Source organism: Sinohyriopsis cumingii, chromosome 15, assembly GCF_028554795.1.
Source record: "Sinohyriopsis cumingii isolate HCF-2022 chromosome 15, ASM2855479v2, whole genome shotgun sequence".
NCBI lineage: Eukaryota > Metazoa > Mollusca > Bivalvia > Unionida > Unionidae > Sinohyriopsis > Sinohyriopsis cumingii.
Window position 1 is genome coordinate 45,575,901 of NC_142975.1, and position 25,646 is coordinate 45,601,546.

Here is a 25,646-nt window from a genome sequence, read left to right on the forward strand (position 1 = left end):
GCATATCCTTAATAACAAGCGCAAGTGGCATATCCTTAATAACAAGCCCAAGTGGCATGTCCTTAATAAAGCGCAAGTGGCATATCCTTAATAATAAGTGCAAGTGGCATGTCCTTAATAACCAGCCCAGGTGGCATGTCCTTAATAACCAGCCCAAGTGGCATAACCTTAATAACAAGCGCAAGTGGCATATCCTTAATAACAAGCCCAAGTGGCATGTCCTTAATAACCAGCCCAAGTGGCATATCCTTAATAACAAGCACAAGTGGCATATTGCTAATAATAAGCCAAAGTGGCATCTGCTTAATAGCATAACCAAGTGGTATCTGCCTAGAAACATGCCAAAGTGACATAAATTTGATAGAAAGCCCAAGTGGTCTCTGCGACAGTAAAAATATTTATATTTAAAAACAAATCAGCTCTAATGTATATGGGGGTGATAAATCATTTTTTAATCCATTTTTCAACTATGCCTTTGTAAATATGATAGTTATAAGGGCTGTACAACATGCATGTTTGCATATTACAGGAGGATATGGGAAATTTAACCCTTGGCAATAAAATATGTGCAAGAGGTTAGCATGACATGTATCTCTATAGATAAGATTTCTCTACCATCCCCATCCCTGCCCAAACAAATTCCATCTTCAAGTTGGGGGGGGGGAGGGGGAGGGTAGCAAACTGTGTGGTCTAAAACTCTGTCCTTACCCTCTCATACTCCTTGTCAAGCTTGGTCCTGTTGAGAATATACTCTGGGAATCCTATCAGGTCTATAACAGCATTTGCCTAAAAACAACAGATGTAAACATAATATTTTAAACTCATTAAAAATGAATGCTTGTGAAATATTTGGAGTATTTGTTGTTTTTAAAAAATAATGTTACACAAAACTATGTGTCCAAAATTACAATAAAATGATTTTTTTTCTCAATATGCTTAGTTGAATATCCATCCCCAAATATGGGTTATTTAGACAGGACAGTATGGGAAAAGTAACCTGTTACTAATTGTACTAAAAATATAATTGGTGAATGAATATTTAAACAGTTGTAAATTTTCACTATGTCACCAAAAACAGGTATGCTGGTTACTGAAATCACAATGGTTTTCTGAAACAGAGTGAATGCAATGCTGATTTACAGGAGGTCATAAATCACTTTTGAAAAATTCCAAAGGTCTTGAAAAACTTTATGCTGACTTTATTATTTTCTTTCACAAGACTGTATTGCAATTAATGAAACAAAGGTTTATTCTTTTTCAAAATCTCACGAGACATCAGTTGCAGATATATTGTTCATGCCTAATCCCTTCCCAGATTCAAAGTGTTACAATACACCAAAGTCAGCAACCTATTTTACATAGCGTGCCACTTTTTCCTGGATTAATTATCAAATAAGCATGTGCCACCAGTAAGAGAGTAACTCTGTTAAAATCAAGATTTTTGGCTGCCCTTCGTGTGCCACACAAAACCTCTTGATGAGCCACCTTGTGGCATGTGCCATAGGTTGCAGATCCCTGCAATACACCATAGCAAAAAGTAAAATGCTAATACATGTAATATAATGTAAGGATAAGGTCATTCTGAACTCCACAGCAATTATTGTGAAATTTTCACGACAGCTGACTACGGTACATTTTTGGCAAATTTAAATGAAAATATATATTTTAATAACTCATCTATAATATATAAATTAAAAAGCTAATAATTTGTATTGCATCAAGCATTTTAATGTGACTATATTGTGAATTCATATTATTTTGCAGGATAAAATTTTTCATGGTAAACAAATTATGGGGAATTTTGTGGTTGCCTCAAACCATAAATTTAGAGACCAAATCAAAACTGAAGCTACTGTGGAAACAACAGGAATCATTCCCTAAACCACAAATTTTAGTACCAGCAAATACGTTTGCATAACTACATTCATAATACTCATTACAAAGAATTTGCAGTATCACTTTTATTATTCTCCTCACTAAAATATGAGCTTTTTTAATGAACTTTTGTGAGTTATTAAAGTTCAACTGACCCTGTAATAGTACTGTAAATGACAAAAAGCTAAAGTCTCTGCACATCACTGCATTCTAAATTTAAAGTACAACTGACCCTGTAATAGTACTGTAAATGACAAAAAGCTCAAGTCTCTGCACATCACTGCATTCTAAAATTAAGGAACTTTGCTGTTATCAAATTTATGTTCATAGTGCATTTCAGATGACTCTGCTGTCAAGAGGACCTTCCCTAACAGCCAACATATGGTAAATTTCACAACCTGTTTTCATGCAAGTTGTTTCATCACAAGAACAGATATGTTTTGAAAAGTATGTCATTTTATTTCATTGTATTACCCTATTACACAAAGCAAACAAATGTTCCTACCCTTGGCTCACCTTCCAGTCCACAGCCTTGGGAATTTCTCATTTGGATGGCTCTGTCAACTACCTAATGGTTATCAGGTTATTATACTGTAATTGTTTAATTTGTCCTGATTATCACTAGTTGACTGACAGTCATGTGAAAGGTTCAGCAGTTACGAGTACAAAGAAAATGAAGCCTGAACATAAGGCTTGGACTTTTTTCTTTAAAAGTGATAGACCAAGTACATTTTGACAAAAGCATAATGTTATTCATATTTCCACTGAACAAAATTGCTTAGAAATGAAAATTGGAAAAGCTATTTTCATGCAATGAGTTTTCACAATTTTGGCCATGTGACACTGGCATCTAAGCTATAAAGCCAGCATCAATTTGGAGTCATTATTTATAAATTGGATTTAGTTTATGGTTGATAAGGTGGTATGAACTGGATGGGAGCGGAGGGGGAATGTGTTTTTATGTTCACATGCTCTTTTCCCACCTATTTCAACTGTGTCTAAGTTAACAGAGGTCAATATTAGTTTGAAATAATGACAATTTATAAAAAAAGGTAATGTCCTTGAAATTGCATCATTTTTGCATCTTTGATTTCAAACATTTCTGGGACAGAAAAACCTCAGACCACCCTAGCATTTTTCCTTGCATAACCACATTTTTTCAAGAACAGCATGAAAATTTGGAAAAACCCTCAATTATAATTTAAATTAGTGGTACTTGGGTTCAATGGCAAAGTTTTACAAATGTAAATATACAGAAATGCAAAACAATACTCTCTGAAGTTAAAGCCTCCACCAAAAACAGACACATAAAGTACTAAATGACAAAAGTTAAAAGATAAAGATTTTAAAATCCCATAAAAATATAATATAAAATAATCCAATGTGATTCACTTCATCAATTCAGCATATCACAATGGAATAAGAGACCAAAGCACTGTTGTAAAACAAGCAACCCTGATATCAAGGTCAAAAGGTTAAGAAAGCTTGCCACAGAATGAACAGTCTTAGCTTCGTAATGATTCATCCCAAGTGTGAACAAAATCCATCAAGGGGTTTAATAAATATTAACAAATGAGAAACCTTTAACCAAAACTGTAACACTGAGTTTCCATGGCTCTGACCTTGATACCAAGATCAAAGGGGCGTCTTAGCTTCATAATAGTAGTAGTAGTAGCAGGAGCATTTTAGTAATAATAAAGTTAAAAAAATGTAAAAAGGAATATAAACCCATCTCTTTTTAAGTTTGTGAAGTTTTATTCACATATTTCACCAAGCCTGATGAACATGTGAATTTATACAACATCTGAGATCAGTATATGGAATCTTCCAGTTCGGAAATGGGCAATTGCACAGTTTTGGCTGCTTTATCTGCCCTTTCATAAACCTTTATAAAAGACATGACAAAGATGACAACAGTACAGAAAACATTTCCAGACTGTATGAGCACTTGATGTTCCTGCAATGTCAGGGATACTAACAGGTCAGATTTAAAGTTTTGCAAGGCTTTCAATGTGGAATGGAATAAAACAAAATAATGAAATTTGTTTTCTGAGAGATTTTTACTGTAGTTGAAATGTTAGTAGGGCTGTAATTTCTCAGGCTTTATTCAGTAACAAATCTGAGAACAGGGTGTTGAAATGGCAGTCCCAATTCTGTCTCCATTTTCTAAACCATTTATATACTGGGACATATGGCTACAATAGAAGGCTCTGATTTCAACCAATTTATTCTGAAAAGGAGAGACTGTACAGGAACTTTTTTCATCCAAGTCTCCAGTTCAATTACCTGAATATAACCAGGAATAATTCAAATGCAGACCTGGTGAGAAAAAATGGCTGAGTCAAGAAAATTTGCAGAAATGTCTCTTCAGTGAATCCAATGATGAGAACCAAACACTGACCAAGCTTTCACCATTTCTGATGACTAAAACATTTAAAAGACTGTTGTAAAAAGTTTAGTTTGGGCTAACTACATGCAGAGTGTCGCTGGAGAGCTCACTGCAACCATCTACTTCATTAAAATCAGCTTGCAGAGACACCAGGTCTCTTCAAGTCCAAAGCTTTTTTTAAACAGAAGAATGTGTCACTTGTACTCCATACCCACCAGGATCCAACAAGTACGCCAAAAAATGAAATCAAATGTCCTTAAATCACTTTTTGAAACTTGGTGTGACTAGTTGAGTGATCAGACTGGGTCTTTCAGAATACTTGTGTAGTTGAAGTTGAGAAAGAAGTAGTATGCTGCATGCGAGTGGCAAACATTATTAGCCTCTCCTCTACTCAACTACAAGTACCCTCTCCTTTACTCAACTCTAAGTACTCTCTCCTCTACTGAACAATAAATACCCTCTCATTTACTCAACTACAAGTACCCTCTCCTCTACTCAACTAAAAATACCCTCTCCACTATTTAACTACAAGTACTCTGTCCTCTACTCAACTACAAATACCCTCTCCTTTACTCAACTACAAGTACCTTCTCCTCTACTCAACTACAAATTCCCTCTCCATTACTCAACTACAAGTACTTTCTCCTCTACTCAACTAGAAATACCCTCTCTTTTAGTCAACTACAAGTACCTTCTCCTCTCCTCAACTACAAATACCCTCTCCACTATTCAACTACAAGTACCCTGTCCTCTACAACTACAAATACCATCTCCACTACTCAACTACAAGTACCCTGTCCTCTACAACTACAAAAACCATCTCCACTACTCAACTACAAATACCCTCTCCTTTACTCAACTACAAAATACCTTCTCCACTACTTAACTACAAGCACTCTTGCCTCTGCTCAACTAGAAATATCATCTCCTTTAGTCAACTACAAGTACCTTCTCCTCTACTCAACTAGAAATACCCTCTCCTTTACTCAACTACAAGTACCCTCTCCTCTACTCAACTACAAGTACCCTCTTCTCTACTCAACAACAGTGATCCTCTCCTCGAATGGTACAAGATGTATCCCAAGTATGAGGAAAATGCATCTAGGGGTTGCGCAAATATCAAAAGAACAGAACAACTTGACAAAAACCTTCTCAACAGCTGCTTCTCTTGTCTTATCATCCATCCAGGACAGGCTGGGTAGATTTCTTTTAAATGCGGTCTTTATCTCCTGTATCATTTTCTCTGCCTGAAAACCAATGGTAAATTAACAGTTACTGAACAAGTAAGAGTTGGTAAGTAAGAAGCACAACCTATTTGTAATTTTTAGATTACTTTTCCCAGTTTTGATTTTACATGATAGTTCTAATTGCCAGATGGATTAATTAGATTTAAAATCTACTAGACTCAACAAGTTATTATAAATCACCAAAAAAAGATGGGAAATTTTACTTATTAAATGGGGATGGCTAAGAAAATTTTAAGTAACCAAGTAAACAAAACCATGAAATTTACTAGTCCTTTAGGAAATGTACAAGTGTCCAGCTAGCAGAATAATGCTAATTTCAGTACTGCTTTGAAACTAATTCATTTTACCTTAAAGTTTATATAGGTGTATTAAAGCAAAGAAATATCAATCAAGATCTTGATTAATCAAGGGTACATCACTATTTCTGTGGACAGTCAATTAGATTTACCTTTGGGTGTTAATAGATGTAACACTATTTCTGTGGACAACACTTGGATTGACTTCTGGGTGTTAACAGATACACAAGTAAATTAGATTTACTTTGAGGTGTTAATATAAGTATTACAGTAACTGTGGATGGAAAATTAGATTTATTTCTGAGTGTAAACTGATACAACACTATCTCTGTGGAGAGTAAATTATATTTACTTTTAGGTGTTAACAGATATGTAAGTATTACTATGGGCAGTAAATTAAATTCACTTTGAGGTGTTAATAGATGTATAAGTATTACAGTGGACAGTAAATTATTTAATTTTGGGTATTAATAGTTAATTAGTACCTCTGAAGACAGTAAATTAGATTTACTTTTGATTGTTCATAGATATACCAGTATTATGGTTCTTAATAGATATATCAATAGCTCTGTGGACAATAAATTAGATCCATTTTTGTGTGTTAATAAACATATTATTGTGGACAGTAAGTTAGATTTACATTTGGGTGTTAATAGATATATCACTATCTTTATGGATAGTAAATTAGATATACTTTTCAGTGTTATTAGATATAACAATAATATTGCAAGGTATAAATGGGTGACTCCTACCTTTTCTTTGCTATCCCCTGTAAAAGCCTCCCTGACAAACATGGCCCCTAAAGCAAAGCCCATCACATCATCAGTATCTGAGATACAGTACCTCCATAGTTCTTCCCCTCCAGTGGTACCTAGTAAATGAAAAAGTCTATTTAAACCTGTCATCGTGGTACCTAGTAAATGAAAAAGTCTATTTAAACCTGTCATCGTGGTACCTAGTAAATGAAAAAGTCTATTTAAACCTGTCATCGTGGTACCTAGTAAATGAAAAAGTCTATTTAAACCTGTCATCGTGGTACCTAGTAAATGAAAAAGTCTATTTAAACCTGTCATCGTGGTACCTAGTAAATGATAAAGTCTATTTAAACCTGTCATCGTGGTACCTTGTAAATGATAAAGTCTATTTAAACCTGTCATCGTGGTACCTAGTAAATGATAAAGTCTATTTAAACCTGTCATCGTGGTACCTAGTAAATGATAAAGTCTATTTAAACCTGTCATCGTGGCACCTAGTAAATGAAAAAGTCTATTTAAACCTGTCATCGTGGCACCTAGTAAATGAAAAAGTCTATTTAAACCTGTCATCGTGGCACCTAGTAAATGAAAAAGTCTATTTAAACCTGTCATCGTGGCACCTAGTACATGAAAAAGTCTATTTCAACCTGTCATCGTGGCACCTAGTACATGAAAAAGTCTATTTAAACCTGTCATCGTGGTACCTAGTAAATGAAAAAGTCTATTTAAACCTGTCATCGTAGTACCTAGTAAATGATAAAGTCTATTTCAACCTGTCATCGTGGTACCTTGTAAATGATAAAGTCTATTTAAACCTGTCATCGTGGTACCTAGTAAATGATAAAGTCTATTTAAACCTGTCATCGTGGCACCTAGTAAATGAAAAAGTCTATTTAAACCTGTCATCGTGGCACCTAGTAAATGAAAAAGTCTATTTAAACCTGTCATCGTGGCACCTAGTAAATGAAAAAGTCTATTTAAACCTGTCATCGTGGCACCTAGTACATGAAAAAGTCTATTTCAACCTGTCATCATGGCACCTAGTACATGAAAAAGTCTATTTAAACCTGTCATCGTGGTACCTAGTAGATGAAAAAGTCTATTTCAACCTGTCATCGTGGTACCTAGTAGATGAAAAAGTCTATTTCAACCTGTCATCGTGGTACCTAGTACATGAAAAAGTCTATTTAAACCTGTTATCGTGGTACCTAGTAGATGAAAAAGTCTATTTCACCCTGTCATCGTGGTACCTAGTAAATGAAAAAGTCTATTTCAACTGTAAATGTGGTACCTAGTAAATGAAAAAGTCTATTTAAACCTGTCATCGTGGTACCTAGTAAATGAAAAAGTCTATTTCAACTGTAAATGTGGTACCTAGTAAATGAAAAAGTCTATTTAAACCTGTCATCGTGGTACCTAGTAAATGAAAAAGTCTATTTCACCCTGTCATCGTGGTACCTAGTAAATGAAAAAGTCTATTTCAACTGTAAATGTGGTACCTAGTAGATGAAAAAGTCTATTTAAACCTGTCATCGTGGTACCTAGTAAATGAAAAAGTCTATTTAAACCTGTCATCGTGGTACCTAGTAAATGAAAAAGTCTATTTAAACCTGTCATCGTGGTACCTAGTAAATGAAAAAGTCTATTTAAACCTGTCATTGTGGTACCTAGTAGATGAAAAAGTCTATTTCAACTGTAAATGTGGTACCTAGTAAATGAAAAAGTCTATTTAAACCTGTCATCGTGGTACCTAGTAGATGAAAAAGTCTATTTCAACTGTAAATGTGGTACCTAGTAAATGAAAAAGTCTATTTAAACTGTCATTGTGGTACTTAATAAATGAAAATATCTATATAAACTGTAAATATGGTACCATGTAAAAGGAAACATCTAAATTAACTGTAAATGTGGTACCTAGCACATGAAAAACCCTATTTAGACTTTAAATGTGGTACCTAGTTAATGGAAACATCTATATTAACAGTAAATGTGGTATCTAGTAAATTAAAAAGTCTAATTAAACTTTAAATGCGGTACCTAGCATATGACAATGTCTACATAAACTGTAAATGTGGTATCCAGTAATTGAAAACGTCTACATAAACTGTAAATGTGGTATCTAGTAAACGAAAGTCTACATAAATTGTAAATGTGGTACCAAGTAAATGAAAATGTCTACATAAACTGTAAATGTGGTGCCTAGTAAATGAAAGTCTACATAAACTGTAAATGTGGTACCCAGTAAATGAAAATGTCTACATAAACTGTAAATGTGGTGCCTAGTAAATGAAAGTCTACATAAACTGTAAATGTGGTACCCGGTAAATGAAAACATCTACATAAACTGTAAATGTGGTGCCTAGTAAATATAAGTCTACATAAACTGTAAATGTGGTACCCACTAAATAAAAACATCTACATAAACTGTAAATGTGGTACCTAGTAATAAACTGTAAATGTGGTACCTAGTAAATGAAAGTCAACATAAACTGCAAATGTGGTACCTAGTAAATGAAAGTCTACATAAACTGTAAATGTGGTACCCAGTAAATGAAAATGTCTACATAAACTGTAAATGTGGTGCCTAGTAAATGAAAGTCTACATAAACTGTAAATGTGGTACCCGGTAAATGAAAACATCTACATAAACTGTAAATGTGGTGCCTAGTAAATATAAGTCTACATAAACTGTAAATGTGGTACCCACTAAATAAAAACATCTACATAAACTGTAAATGTGGTACCTAGTAATAAACTGTAAATGTGGTACCTAGTAAATGAAAGTCAACATAAACTGCAAATGTGGTACCTAGTAAATGAAAGTCTACATAAACTGTAAATGTGGTACTGAATAAATGAAAAAGTCTATTTAAACTTTAAATGTAGTAACTAGTACACCTCTCCCTTGATAACTCGCAAATAACAGGGTCCACAAACATTAACTGCACAATAAGTGAGGGTGCAAGTTACTGAGGGACCACCAAAAACTGAAATAAATCCATTTGTACATCAAGAAAACCTTGGGCAGAAATGGTATGGGGTAGGGAACTGGGCTGTTTAATGACTGAATCCTCAATGTTAATAACACACTTTTCCTAATGAAGTTGTTCATTATTCTGTATAAATAACATTTATTTTCAAAATGTCCAACATGTGAAAGATTGTTTTAACTGGTTTTAACAACCATCACGTGTACACGAAAACATCTGTGTATTATGTCACTGCCTTTTGTTTTGTCGATGGGTCTGGTTCACGGAGTGGTATTAAATTGTATACTACAAGCCAGAAGTTAAAACAACCAGGAACTAGACTAACTGTTGATATACACCAAACAACATTACTTTCTTCAAAAACTAGTGACATTTATTTCGTGAGACAATGGTCTATGTCGAAACTCAATTTTTGTATTGTTCAATCAGTACAATATTGATGTCATGATTTCATTGGAAGTAATAGTGAAACTTCTTATCATACTTGAGGATATCTCTAAGTGCCAGTTCAGAAATTCTCTCAAAATTGCTTGCCCACAATGGTCTGTATCTGTGACACCAAGCTCTTCATTTTACGAATTATTCGTTTCGCTTGGTTGCCTTGCTATCTTTGATCACAGTTATGAAGGAATCAGCTAATTTAAGTTAGTTAATGTTACATACACAATAACATTTATAACAGTGTTCGATTGATCAATGGAGTACACCAGACATATGACCTGGTCCACTAGATTTTAAGTATATAGGATTTCTATGCCTTTAAACTATTTTTAAATTCCACCTTCTATATTTAATTCAAAAGACGTAATTAATGTGATAATACAAAGGAGGCCAGCTTTTAATTCAGTGCAACAGTACAACAAATACTTCCGCAAGTCAGTTATCAAAACATGGTCGGTTCTTACTTAGGTTCTTAGAGAAACACTCTGAGATATTTCAAATTTGGAAGGTTGCACTGGCATCTTTATTTAGGACCAACTTCATAAACTGATAAGTATTTTAGTGGACAACGCTATATTAGGATGAACACTCCTTCAAGATGAGAAGTGACAAAGAAATTTTAAAGGTGGACACCACTGATTAAAACCATTTTTTATTCAGGACTGACTAGATACTATAACAAGTTTTTCACTGAAAACCGATGTCTACAGGACCATCTGTCTAGGAAGATTACGTGGTTACCATCAGACGGGGAAAATTTATATTAAGAATCGCCATATCACAAGGAATCTTTTACTGAAAACCCCATGCTACTATGGTAACTAATTCATAAGGAATCTTTTATTGAGAACCCCATGCTGCTATGGTAACTAGATCAGAAGTAGCAATTACAAGATTTCAAAGATGACCACCATGTGCATGAAATTGTTGGTCTCTTTAGCACACTTCTCTTTCAAGACCAACTAGTCACTGGATGTCTGAGCAACGAAATTTTCATTCAGAACCAACAAGTCATCATAAACACAGGCCAGTGCATAAGTTCTTTTGGTCTATAGCCAGTAAAACTAATAATGTGGCATTATACATTGCTAGTGCAGGTTTTCTTTCATGCCTAAAATCTGAATACAACTATACCAACATTACATGCTATATTTGCTGGCTGCTGTAGCACTCCACCTGCATAATTACTTTACCTTCTTTAAAGAGCTTGGAATGTATCAACTTACCTGAGAGAGCTTCTGTCAGTATCTTCCTTGCATCTCTGAAAGGACTGGACAAGTAGGGAGACATGGTCTTTGCCACATGCCATATTAAGTAGTTGTGTAAAGTCCTATTAAACAAGGATAGTTTTGGAAAAGAAAAGAAAAATCTAGTGAATGTTATGTAACATATATCACAACTGTCTTCTAGTAAGATACCCCCTACTGTGCACATAATGTGAATTCATTTATCTTTGTAGGTATAAAATGTCATGGTTATGCAAAATTAATAACTGTTGGTATTTACATTTGTAGGTTATGGAAAGGTTCCTATTGTATTTAAAGAGTTATTATTATTTGTTCAACCTTAAAGTTTTGCTTTGCAGTGGTGACAAAATCTGAGGAATCCATGAATTCATGTACCATAATGGGTATCAATATTCATGCTTACATAGAAAATGATATTATTTACTGGCAGCTCAATTCATGGAATGGGTAAAAGGTACTATTGTTTCCACTGAGGGGTCATTGCTTATTGAATCTCTACAGGACCCAGGCCATTCACCATTATTTGACCCAAGTACCAGTGTAGAATTGGGCGAAAGCTGGATACTGTATTCAATACTTCAAGATCGTGCCACTGGCTGAAAATATCATCTTGGAATTAATTCTTTTATTTTTCTGAAAGTGTTATCAACTTCTGCATAGATTTTGATTGTGAACTTTCATCACATTGATTTTTTTCCAACCAACTAAAATTATCATGTGCCCACCCCTGAAAGTCTGTTCTTTAAGGTAGCTTTAACAGGTACACTGCTTTAAGAACATTTATTTAAAAAATACATAGTCAAGTATGCCATTTTGAATGCTGAGAAAGTTTGTACCATCTTCAGTCAAGAAGTACACATATGCTGTGCCATTCAGTGCACAGACATGTTCAATGTTCTAAAACATTACCATAGATGTCAATGGCAAATGAATTGGTGGTCAGAGCACTAAAAATGTCTGACATATTATCCTGGAAAAAGCTGGTACAACTGCTATCACACTCTTCCGTATGACTGTTATTGTCATATCTTTTTAATACAAATATTATAAAAACAGTCATTTCGTTATTTTAAGCTTTCAGTTCTGTGACAAGGACTCAAACTGAGCAGGCTGCTTCAGGTCCTGTTATCAATGTCTGATCAAATAGATTACGCAGTTCTGAAGATCAATTTTTTTCTTCTCCATTAATATTGTAACCAAACAACACCATACATTATGTTAACCTCATTAAGATTTCAATAACTAAATGTGCTTGTATCAGATCTTGTCATGAATCCTTTATTTAAAACATGAACTGTTAAATTTTCAAAATGATTCAGTTACTTCTGAAAATTTTCAACTTTATATACATTAAAACTATAATCATCAGTTATGTTGATTGATTCAGCATCATTCTGTATTTTTAGTATTTCAAAGTATTCCCTGAAATTAAAGAAAATGAACTTGTCTAAGTTTCAATATGCCAACAAAATTTATATTTCATATATTTATTAACATTCTCCAAACATCAATGAGCACCAGTTAATTGGTAATGTCAGTAAGCTTCTACTCTGATGGATATTTAGAATTATTAGGTAATAAAATCAAATAACCATTTTTAATATTTGTCATAATTATTATGAGGATGGCAATATCACCATCATTATAATTAATTAATCTCCCTCTCTCTCTGAATACCTGAAAATAGTTATAGGTATATGGTTACAATAATAATAACGGAGGTATCAGGTTACATTAATAATAATAATAATAATGGAGGTATGTTTATAACAATCATGAAGATATATGGTTACAATAATAAAAAATATTGGTTATAATAATAATGGAGGTATATGGTTACAAAAATAATGGAGATATATGGTTACAAAGATAATAGAGGTATTTGGTAACAATAACAATGGAGAAAATTGCTTTATTTAGCAGAAATATATATCTATTTGACCAGTGATGACAACATAAGCTGAAGCAGTGCTCAGTTTGAGTCCACTAAACTACTTTTGTTACGGGACTGCTCTATCAAGATTTTTAAAACAATTACCATTTTATATGAAAATCAAGTTACCATGGGTGTGCAATATATATCAAATTTTGTTAAGACTATTCAAAGACATGTGCTACTTACTGAAAGAAGTAACACTGAAAGACTTTGTCTACGAGATTTCAGTCTCATAAACATAATGAAAACATAAATATACAAAACACTGTTTCTACTACGATCTGCAATTTATTCCTTTTTTTATAAAAAAATTCAACAAAAAAATACCTCACAGTGACATCATGTTTTGAGGATGTTTATGTCGAAAATAGGCAATGAAGCAGCCTGTTTTTACCGCTAATTTTTTTTGTACAATCTTTAATTAGTCAAGAACTATTAGGCTCATTTAATTTATGTCCTAGCAAGAGAGGCAAAGCACCCTTTTAAAATTCTCTATGGGCACAATTGTTTATATTGTATTAATTTTTAAACACACACACACACACCTGCACGCACACACACACACTTTAAAATCATTGATAAGAGATGTATACTAAGAGAGGCAAAGCACCCTTTTAAAATTCTCTATGGGCACAATTGTTTATATTGTACTAATTTTTAAACACACACACACACACACACACACACACACACACACACTTTAAAATCATTGATAAGAGATGTATACTAAGACAGGCAAAGCACCCTTTTAAAATTCTCTATGGGCACAATTGTTTATATTGTATTAATTTTTAAACACACACACACAGACACACTTTAAAATCATTGATAAGAGATTATACTAAGAGAGGCAAACCACCCTTTTAAAATTCTCTATGGGCACAGTTTATATTGTATTAATTTTTACACACATACACACACACACACACACACACACACACACACACACTCTCAATTTAAAATCAATGATAAGAGATGTATACTAGGTGAAATGTTAATGTTTACCTGTTGCCTTCCTCTGTGGACATAGTATCACGAAGTAAAACTGTCACATTTTGGAGATACTCAGGGGCATAAACAACAATGTTTTCAGAATCTGTGAAGCTCTGGTTGGTTACAGACAACAATTTGTTCAACACATCAAGCCAATTTATCTGCAGAGCAAATGAAATGCATAGTCACTTTGTGTGCCAACTGTAAAAGTGATGTCATGGGGGGAAAAAAATAACACCTACCATATATATTTTTGAGTTAACAGCAATCTGTACAGACCAAGATCTGCCAATGCATAATGTGAAAGCTCATCAGGATCTATGTTCTTTGTAGATGGACTTGACTTGTAAATGAGTATGGATAGTACAGACAAATAAATACTACTATGGCATACATTTTATAAGAAAGTCTTGAGGCCAGCTAAAACCTTTGCTGAAGAATAACTTTTTGTGCAAAACAATGAACACTTAACAATTCTATCATGAGACCTTCAAATGGGTTTCACTTAAATCCAAATCCATGCCGTATCATCTTTACACATTTTCATTTTGTCATTACCAAAACATTTCACCCTGTACTGAATTCATTGTAAAATAAGATTTCTGGACTAAAAACAGGAAATTAACTTACAAATGGTGCCATGTTCTGCAAATCTTTCACAGTCATCCGGTGGTAGAGCTTTTCTTCACTTCTTCTGTCTTCACTTGGAATAGTAATCTAACAAGAAAGACACAATGGAAATCAACAGAAAATAATTTCATACTTATGTAAGGCAGAAATAAACAATTAAATGGCTCAAGTGAGCTTGATATTGCACACCAGTTTATATAAACAGGCCATTCATAGCGATCTTGGGTCATGGAGTAAGAAACAACCAGGCATCTCTTAGTTCTTGTTCAAGCAAACATTTTCTTTCATAAAATTAAAAAGTGTTTTTCTGTCCCTGCTCTCTTTTGGGCTTGGACCTTGGGGATATATCCCCAGTTGCCCCACCCCCTCATCTCATTGGTTCTGTATATAAATTAACAGTTCACCAGTTCATTTGCCAGTCTAACGTAATACTGTAATAAAATAACCTATTTAAACTATCTCCCAAGGTTGATTTTACAAATTTTACAGTATATGATAAAAATTTCTTTCAAAATATAAAGTTATAATTTATATGTAAAATCTCTTGCTCAAAATCAAAGTCATTAAAGATTCTGATTACATAAACTCATTAACAATTTATACAGACTGCATAAAAAATTTAGTCTACAGACCTAGTAGGAAAAAAGCTCAGCCAATCAGATGCAAGGTATCATTAATACGCACAGATCTCAATTATTATAGAACCTGTCTACAACAATGATAATATAACTTTATTTACTAACTTGGACCAAAGTCTGATTCAAATTCAGTCTAGAGACTTGCATAAAGTTTAGCTAGTCGGATTCAAGAATATTTTCATATATCTAAATCTTGCTCATGATCAAATTCATAAATCTTGAAATATATGAATATCTAACAAGTTTGGATCATAATTTAATGAAAAATACAGTAAGCTGCACAAATTTTGACAAGTGCAGCCAATCAAACTGCAATGACATATCAGTATTATGAATTCACTCAATACCATACTCAATCAGGATCTTGATGACATATCAGTATTATGAATTCACTCAATACCATACTCAATCAGGATCTTGATGACATATCAGTATTATGAATTCACTCAATACCATACTCAATCAGGATCTTGATGACATCAGTATTATGAATTCACTCAATACCATACTCAATCAGGATCTTGATGACACAGGACTATTCATCAAGTTTGATCAAAAATATAGTCTCTGGAGTCTGCAGATATTCGGAGTTTGATGAAATTGATTTGAAATATGGCATCCTGAGAGGTAACAATCTCTGTCAATCAGATACAACATTACTTGATTAATTATTATGTTACATGTTTAGGCTCGAATAAACGGTAACACAAGAGTGAAAAACAACAAGCTTTGAAAAATTTAACAAATTATTTATTTCCATGGACAAATACTGTAAAAATGAAAAAATAAAAACTTACTGTTTTAAGAATCAAATCCAAAAATAATAAAATAATCCATGAATAAAATTTTAGAAGTCCTAATAATGAATTGTTCTAATGAATTCAAGTCCCAACAAAGAATCTAAGATGGAAGGCGATGACGTAAGCTGTATGGTTGTCTACAGTTCCTTGTAGAAACAAATGAAATAACACTCCGGTGTTGGAAATCCGAATAAAATTTTTAAGAAATGTCTTTGTTCAAGAATTCTGTCTGAGCACACATACATTTCCATGAAAAAAGAATTAATCCTTCTGAATCCAAATAATTTGAATAAACATTAAAATAACTCCAAACTGACACAATAAAAGAACACCTTGACATCAAGTTTTTTAAGCCCAGACTGAGATCTCTCTCTCTAAGCATCATTATTAAAACTAAGTAATGCACAATTTTGGAAATGCCTGAATTGTGAAATAGAGTCACATGATCATGTTTACACATAAAAAATCAAGTAGCCCCAATCATTTTCCTCTGAGAATAACATTAAGAAAAGTTGTTTACTTCACAAAAATATATTTACAAGTTGAGGGTCACGTATCCAACACAACCTCAATCTTACCCTTATTATTCCCATAATAAAAATAAATAAAACAAAGAACTTGTTCACATGACTGTTATTAATTTTGAATTAAGGTCGGGAACCAGGTTAGCCTTAAGTGCTTACAATTTGAGTTAGATCAAACAGATTTTCTGAAAAAATTTCCTGATCAAGTAAACAAGATTATATTATAATCGCATGTACAATAAAAATTAATTTTTAAAGCTGACAAAACAAACAATAAAATTAAAATAAATATCAATTAAATCAGATATACGTAACATAATATGAATGGATCTTGTCCATCCAAGAGCTAGATGATATAAGCCTATATTGCCAGTTTGATCAAAACTGAATCAGGAAAAATGGTTTCCATAATTGTGACAGGTTCAGCCAATCAGATACATGACCACTTCAATAAACTGTATGCATCTTACTCATTATCCAACCTGTCCAAGATCTTGATGCTACAAGTATTGATGATGAACATGTAATGGTGTTTCAGAGTGGTAACAAGCTCAACAAATCAGATGATAGACTCATTAGAATGCGTAGAACTTACTCAATACTGAACCATTGATATACTCACTACTGAACATGTCAAAGATCTTAATGATATAAACATATCTGCCAAGTTTTTTAAAATGAAAACTGGATCAGCGATATCACCACCAAAGTGGTGTCAAGGTTATTCAATGTAATACAATATAACTTCAGTAATATGCATGCATCTCATTCCTTATCAAACTTGTCCATAATTTTGATGATGTAAGCATATATTCCAAGTCTGATATAAAATCAGCCAAGATTACACCTCAAAAGAGTCAACAAGCTCATTCAATCAGATGCAAGATTAACTGCTTTATAAACATGACATGTGATCATTATCAAACTCATGTGAGATAAATAATCTTCTCTTTAACTTTTGAAAATTTAAATAAGTACAGTAAAATACAGTTATCCAAACCCATTGGGAGACACAAATCTTGTCTGGATAATTGGTTGTCCAAATAACTGATAAATTTATATAGAATAAGTTATGTACTTGGGGGACACTTCATGCATTCATATACTTAAAGGGTGCAGAGAAGTGAACTTAATACATTTAAGTAAAAGTTGTGTTTTGGGGGAATACTTGGTATGTCCACATACTCAAAAGGACTGACAATATGTTCTGATAATTTCTGTATCATGTATTCATGATTCACTTCACAGGCCCAGAAAAGTCAATGAGTTTGGAGAACTGAACTGATAAATTAAAGCAGAATAACTCTTACACTGGAGGACACTCTTGCTGGAGCATATAAACAAACAATTCCAGGAAATGGACTTGCAAAATACTGAAAACTTGTGTATTCAGAGTACACTTCAACCATCCATATCCATGATGACTGAAGAATTGGACTACATGTAGTATATTTATTCTACACATACATGCATTTGGGGGATGCTGCATAAGTTTAACTTGTGAAAGTGAGGAGATATGGACTGATAAATATATACAAAATAAGTCATGCACTGTGGGGAAACTATGTAAGTTCATAGACTATGAAGGTCTGGAGAAGTTGATTGATAAATATATACAAAACAAGTCATGCACTCAGGGGAAACTATTTATAAATATATAGGTTCATTGACTATAAAGGTCTGGAGATATGGACTGATAAATATATACAAAACAAATCATGCACTCAGGGGAAACTATATATATATATATATATATATATATATATATAACTATTTATAAATATATAGGTTCACTGACTATGAAGGGATGGAGAAGTGGACTGATAAATATATACAAAACAAATCATGCACTCAGGGGAAACTATGTAGGTTCATTGACTATGAAGGGATGGAGATAAGGACTGATAAATACATACAAAACAAGTCATGCACTCAGGGGAAACTATGTAGGTTCATTGACTATGAAGGGATGGAGATAAGGACTGATAAATACATACAAAACAAGTCATGCACTCAGGGGAAACTATGTAGGTTCATAGACTATGAAGGTCTGGAGAAAGTGGACTGATAAATAAAACACTAAGTAGGTCCACCTACAAGAGAAGGATTTGTAAATTTATACAAAATCCTGTGCTCGAGGAACACTGCATAGGCTCAGAAGTGGACTAATTAAAGTCACATAACAGTCTCTAGGACCATATAGTTGAACAGTGTGGAGATGTGGACTTATAAATTTATTTGGTAAACACTTAGTGGGACTTTATACTCGAAGATTACATATAGGTGGACTCATAAAGTTATACAGAATAAGTCGCGTGCCTGGTAGACACCGTGTGAGCACATATACTCATGAAGTCCAGTGAAGTGGACTGATAAACTTATCCAGAACAAGTTGTGCACAGTTTGTGGAGCCATCTAATTTATGACTCCAAAGATGAACTTCCCAATGTACAGAATAAGTTTATGAGCACTTTGCAGGTCTGTTTACTCAATGAGCCTGAAGAAGTGGACATCCCGGCTGTACTTTTTCCATCGTATACTCTGGAAAAGGCTGGAATATGATGGAAAAAATGGAAAACCCTGGAAAACGATGGAAAAATGAAATATTCTGCAGAATTTAGCATGGAAACCCTGGACATTGTGCATGGAAAATGCTGGACATGCCTGGAAAATGCTGGACATTTTGGACTTTGAAATTTTTCAGCATGGAAAACCCTGGAAAACGATGGACATTTTGGACTTTGACTTTTTTCAGCATGGAAAACTCTGGAAAAGCATGGACAGTTTAGATTTAGAATGTTTTGGATAAATTTCAGCATGGAAAACCCTGGAAAAGGATGGACAGTTTGGACTCAGAATTTTTTGGATAAATTTCAGCATGGAAAACCCTGGAAAAGAACTCAGTCAATTTTCAAGATTGGTACTAAGAATTATTTTTAATTATCTAAAGAAAGAGCAATCATGACTAAACTGTGCTGTAACACAGATTTTTTAACTTGAAACTAAACTATTATTTCAAATCTATCATAAATATATACTGAGAAATAGAGGACACAAGTCAAATAAACAAACTAAACCATACACACACACACACACACACACATACTTGACCACTGCTTTAAAAAGACAAACCACAAGTGTTGAAGTAGTACATCATTTATTGTATGTACCACATATGTAATTAAATCTTCATTATCAAAAGAACATCACTATACAAAAATGTTGGTGTAACACAAACTATACATGTATGAAAAGATATCCTGAAAAATTATTTAAATCCTGACCAGAAAATATCTGGTGCATATAAAATCATAAATATGTCCAAATCTGTTCACCACATGAGCTTGGCACTACAGTGTATAAGTATGAAATTCTGCTGTGCAATGGTGAGAGCCATTTTAGTCCTTTTCATGATGATTGGGGAGAACAGCACCATAAATGGCATTTCCAATTTCAACAACAATAATAGGTTCTCGAAGACACTCGATCCTATTTTTTATGACGAAAGGAAGTCTTCTTTCTTGTCAGAGCCAACTTCATTCCAAAGAGATGTTTGCTCATACTTATTAGTTGCACCTGTACAGCCCCCAGTTTCACACATTTCATCAATTTTTTGCAGATCTCACAATAAAAATTGTATTTGAGATACTCCTTACTGAATTCACAATTTTTCCTTCAAATCTTTGACAATTGTTAATCCTGTGTTTGCTGAAGGAAGATGCAAATGAATTAAGTCCAAAAAGTCACATATTTAGCATTTGACAAATTATGTCTTGTTGGCAAAGCCCCAAGGGCAATAACATGTTCAGACTTTGTGATTTCACTACAATATATATCTTGTTATGGGGCTATGACATAAAGTGGGGGATCTGTGACATAGGATGGGTAAGACTGAGTTGCTTCATTCACCTCATGATACTGTTCATCGTCTGAACTTGATTAAAACTCTATACTTTCTTCTGAGTCAGATGAAAAACTCGTGTCACTGTCACCATATCTAGTTGGTTCATCTGTTGATATTCTCATTATATTTGAAGAGTTAGTATTACTTGCACTCATACAGTCACCAATTTCATAATCACCAAGACCAACAGAACTGGATTCACCTAGGTCAACATCACTGTAATGAGAAATACAAATTTTAGTGAACATTTATAATTAATATTAAAATCTTAACATTCAAACATTATTGTTTTGTTGTGGGAATTGAATATGTACAGTTAATATTACACTGTTACAGTAGTTTAGTTCGACAAATCCAATGTTAATGCATGCATCATTTAAACATGGGTAATGCAAACATGATACACAATGAATGCATGTAAATGACAAGTAATTGATACACAATAATATACTCAATCATACAAAGTACATGTGATACAACATACACTTCATAAATTTATGTGACGTTTTCAGAAACACAACTCAAGTTTCATAACGTTTTAGGGCGTTATAAGAAAAATGAAAGTCAAAATCATATTTAACATTTTAAATAATTAAAAACTGAAGTATGATTAAATCACAATGCAATAAATTATTATATCTTGTTCTGCAAGAATCAATACTGATCAGATATTTCCTGGAATTTCTGTAATTGGCTGATTTGGTTGTATATGGTGTACATTGTGCATATATTGTGTATGGTGTGTTGGATAACCCATACAGAATGAATGTCCTGTTCAAACACGCACATTGAATATTCTGTCTGTAAATACTGAATGATTTCACCATATACTCAGATTTTGTTGAACTCTGAAAAATCCATTTTGTGTTGTATACAGTATAGTGAAATTTGTTTATTCCTTAAATTATTGATATGGTAATGAAACTGTGTTTAAGATATGAGCCATGTTAAGCTGTGAATGTACTAGGTAAGAACAAATGTATAAAGAATAATGCTTATCTTCACAAAAATAAACAATGTTGTGAGAGACAGCTGCAGATATTATTTTAAATGTGAAAAAACTCTATACTACTCCTGGAATTACCATTGTTTTCTCTTCCTCCAGTACATGGTGCTTTTAGGAGTGGAATTAACTTCATACTGCTTATATATTTTGTCCTGAACGCCAGTACCTGTAATACACAAACAGCATTAAAACGTTTACAGACTGTACAGTCAGACTGATTAAAACATTAACATATCATTAAAAAATCATCTTCATGGTAAAACGTGGGTAAATTTTAATCTTGCTAAGATTAATGTGAAATTTTTCAAAATTTCTTTTTCCAGGACTTAAGTTATGATTTTACTTATATATGAAGCAGTCTGAAAATTTAGCAGTAACCTAAAGACCTTTTTGAACTTAGATCTACAAATGCTCAATAAATTCACAACTTTATCATAATACCAGAGCAATCCCTGTTTGGGCTTACATGTATCACTGGAGTTAACATTTCCAAGACTGACAATTACAAGGTTATGGCTGTTAAAATAAAATTGCCCAAATTAGGTTGCTTTGAAAGTTATATATATATAATGAAAAACAAAATTACCTACTCTAATTTTAAAACTGGTGCAAGAGGAAACTTGTTTTTGACCTTGTATATCTTTTCACATTTATTGAAATTAAATCAGTCAATTCTTTTAACAACTATTTTGTATTACAATTATATAATGAGTTTCAACTGCGCAGCTTCGAACACATTTGTCAATTTATACCAATACCAGGACTAAATAATTAGTGCCGAAAGCCGGTGCTAACCAATGACGATGCTTGTATCACGTGGACTTCTATATGTGCTCACAATTTAATTACCAGTCATACATATATAGTGCTGGGTGGTTAATCATATAGTGAGTTTATACTTGGGCAAACGAGATAAAGTCGAGACTCCGTTTATTTCATACTCACCTATAATATTTGGGTGTCCAATTTGTGTTGTCTTTCCATTTGTGTTCCACACCTCGACACGATATTGCCTCTTGGTCGTAAACTTTGTCTTCTAAAACCACTTTACTGTAAACCGATCCATTCCCCAACATATCCAAATCATGGCGTTGGTATAATATGCATACATATTAACTCTTTAGATAAATCATAAATCAAAAGAGAACAAAATTTCTGATTTTTCTGTCAAATATTCGCCTTCATGTATCGGAGTCATGTTTTTGTCATGCAGAAATAGCCGAGGTTGTTCCGTATGATGATGGCTGATGAAGCTGACTATGGTGGGATATAAAATTATGAACTTATTTTTTTTAAACCAATTACTACATTGAAAAAGCCGGCATATTTCGATTTCATGCGTTAGAACAAAATATTCTGCAAAAAGAAGAAGAAGAAAAAAGAAAAAAACCGTTTCTGTAAATTTTGGTTCTAAATTTGGCACCGTAAAAGACTTTGGATAACCAGTCTAGAATTTGGGCACAATTTTCGATTAGAGTGTCATTGAAATTGTACAGTATAAAATATCCCAGGATTTTAAGATGACCACTGAACCTGAAATATCCCTGGTTATATGGCTGAATGATCGTCACATTCAGGGAGGCATAATCTGTATGGCTGATATTCACTCGCCACAAAAAGAAATGAAGGAATATCGCACGGGAGAGAAAGTGATGGCAGTTTGTCATGGATTCAAGGGATACTATGAGTGTATTATTGCGAAAATTGCAGGTAAGTCATTTCTCAGTCCAAATGTAGCAAAATTATTTGCATGGCCACCAAGTACCTTAGCTGCGAAAGACTTCGCGTGACGTAAATTTACGGAAAGCTATTACAAAATATATCCTATGGAACAATTTCTTTTTTTTATGCTGTTTGAAGACATAAATTAAACGTCAAACCTGTAAGGGTATAGAAAGGTATGTGTTATGTTTTAAGCTTTGTTTACATAATTGGCAATATTTTTTACTTACCGGTATCCCTAATGCACAATGACCAGTCATCTCATGGCTGTCTTTCTAAAAGTTGGTACATGCCGGCCTTGCGAATATACATTTCCAAATTGTAAATTTCATTTTAAATTTTATTCACCCATGATATTATTAATGATCTGACTGGTATTTGTATTTTTCACCTTTTCGTTATTATTTTCCAGACATTGTACTATTTGTAGCAATAAGTTATATTTGTTTTAATTAATTTCAGACTGTGACTCAGAAATATACCAGTAGATCTCTTTTCCAATTAATCTTCGATTCAGGTTATGGCTTGTTTCTGTCTATCCAATTTATATACAGCCATTTCAGTAATATTTAATAGTAACTTACTGTATAATTAATAAGAATGTACATCTGTAAACTGTTGCAAATGATTATCAATTTTCCTCACCAAAAATACTTGTTTAGTTTGTGTCCTTTAATTTCAGAAAAAAAGTTGCATGGCACAGTTATGCAAACAACTTGATGGCAACAGCTTCATTGAAATTCTTCAATCTTTAAATCTGAATGAAGCAAGCGAGAGGTAATACCATATTTGTTTCAAATTCAAATGTCTAGAACATTAGCTATAACCTGGAGTTGTGTATGTAGATAAGTAAATGTATCAGAAACTTAGTGCATATGAATCATCATGGTGAAAATTTGGATTAAAATTTTTTTTCACACCCAGCATGAGGCAGAAATATGTCAAATTTAGGATTTTAACCAAGCTGCTAAATAAATATTCAGAATGCTGTACAGTTCTGGTGAATATATTGGCAAGACGCTAATTTAGGGCAAGAGCCAATAATAAGTACACACAAGGCCACCTCTCCAAGACCAGTCCAGAATTCAAATAATTTATGGTATATTTTAAATTATTAACCATGCATTTTAAACTTTGTTAACCTATGACAAAATATATGCCAAATTGTAACAAATTTTTTTATGAACAATGGCTGGAACATTATTGTGAAATTTAAACATATACACAACTACTATTTGAAACATTATAGTGTAGACAGGCAGTATTCAAATGGACAATGTAAATATACTGTCAGTTTAAATGGTATAATCACAACTGCATGTATATGGTAGCCAGTTTGTGTGTGGGTGATTCAGATGTTTAGTAACGTAGCTTTAACAAATATTTAGTCACATCACTGTAATGATGTCTGCAGTGTGGCAATTTATAGTGATGTCTAGCACTGGAATATCATGCCACAGACATGTAGCATAATGTCTCCCACCCAGTCACATTATCTTGACACCAGGTTGACCAGTCCTAACACTAACCTCTTAACTGTTTACCTTATGTTACAAAGTGCAGCATGCTATAAATAGAGTACCTGTTACCTATTCGACTCCATACGCATAGGCCTGCCTGTTAACTGTTAAGCAATGTAGTGTATGTTACGTTTAACAGCAATTGTAACCATTTTACATTTTTGGTACACATCTATTGTGTGTGGAAAAATTTAATATTAAAGTCTGATTGTTATAGCTGCGTAATTATTTTTCACTGAAGAATTTTTTATGTGCTTCTAAATCTTGAGAGGACTCATTCACCGTCATGTCAGTGAGGCCGTGTGACCAATCATAGCTGCCATTTCTCGTACTTGAAATTTACAATTTCATCTGCATCTACATCACTAAGTCATCTGAATTTGATAATTTATAAAAACTAATTGCTGCCTACATCAATATCAGAGCCTTTACCTAAGTTATTGAATCTTTCGTAGTTGTGATTCTAATCGTGAAACCTTCTTAAGTACTGAAAGAAATCCGTGACCTCCATTTTGGAGAGTGGAGATTATGACCCAGTTACTTTAAATAGCAGATATCGACCAGGGCATAAACAGTGACCACGTGATCCGATGTAATTGTCATTCACAGAAATGAATGTAGTATCTAATAGGGGTTTTTCCCCGAAGATGGTGCTATGAAAACCGACTTAAAATGGCTGATGTTTACAGCAGGCATCAAAAGGCGCTTCCACGTCAAAGGAGTAGAGGCGTCA

At 33.4% G+C, this 25,646-nt stretch overlaps 1 protein-coding gene across 3 annotated transcripts in view; it reads right to left on the reverse strand.

Annotated features, from left to right (window-relative positions):
• Nucleotides 1-25,646, reverse strand: part of LOC149781726 (endothelin-converting enzyme homolog) — a 181,165-nt gene that overhangs the window by 49,993 nt on the left and 105,526 nt on the right. For all 3 annotated transcript variants that reach the window (XM_089935835.1, XM_089935834.1, XM_089935836.1), the window contains exons 7-12: nucleotides 14,800-14,886; nucleotides 14,182-14,330; nucleotides 11,220-11,323; nucleotides 6,560-6,678; nucleotides 5,413-5,511; nucleotides 709-786 (exon numbers count right to left, since the gene is read on the reverse strand). In XM_089935835.1, the coding sequence (XP_089791961.1) occupies nucleotides 709-786; nucleotides 5,413-5,511; nucleotides 6,560-6,678; nucleotides 11,220-11,323; nucleotides 14,182-14,330; nucleotides 14,800-14,886 (636 nt within the window). The remainder of the gene's footprint in view (nucleotides 1-708; nucleotides 787-5,412; nucleotides 5,512-6,559; nucleotides 6,679-11,219; nucleotides 11,324-14,181; nucleotides 14,331-14,799; nucleotides 14,887-25,646) is intronic.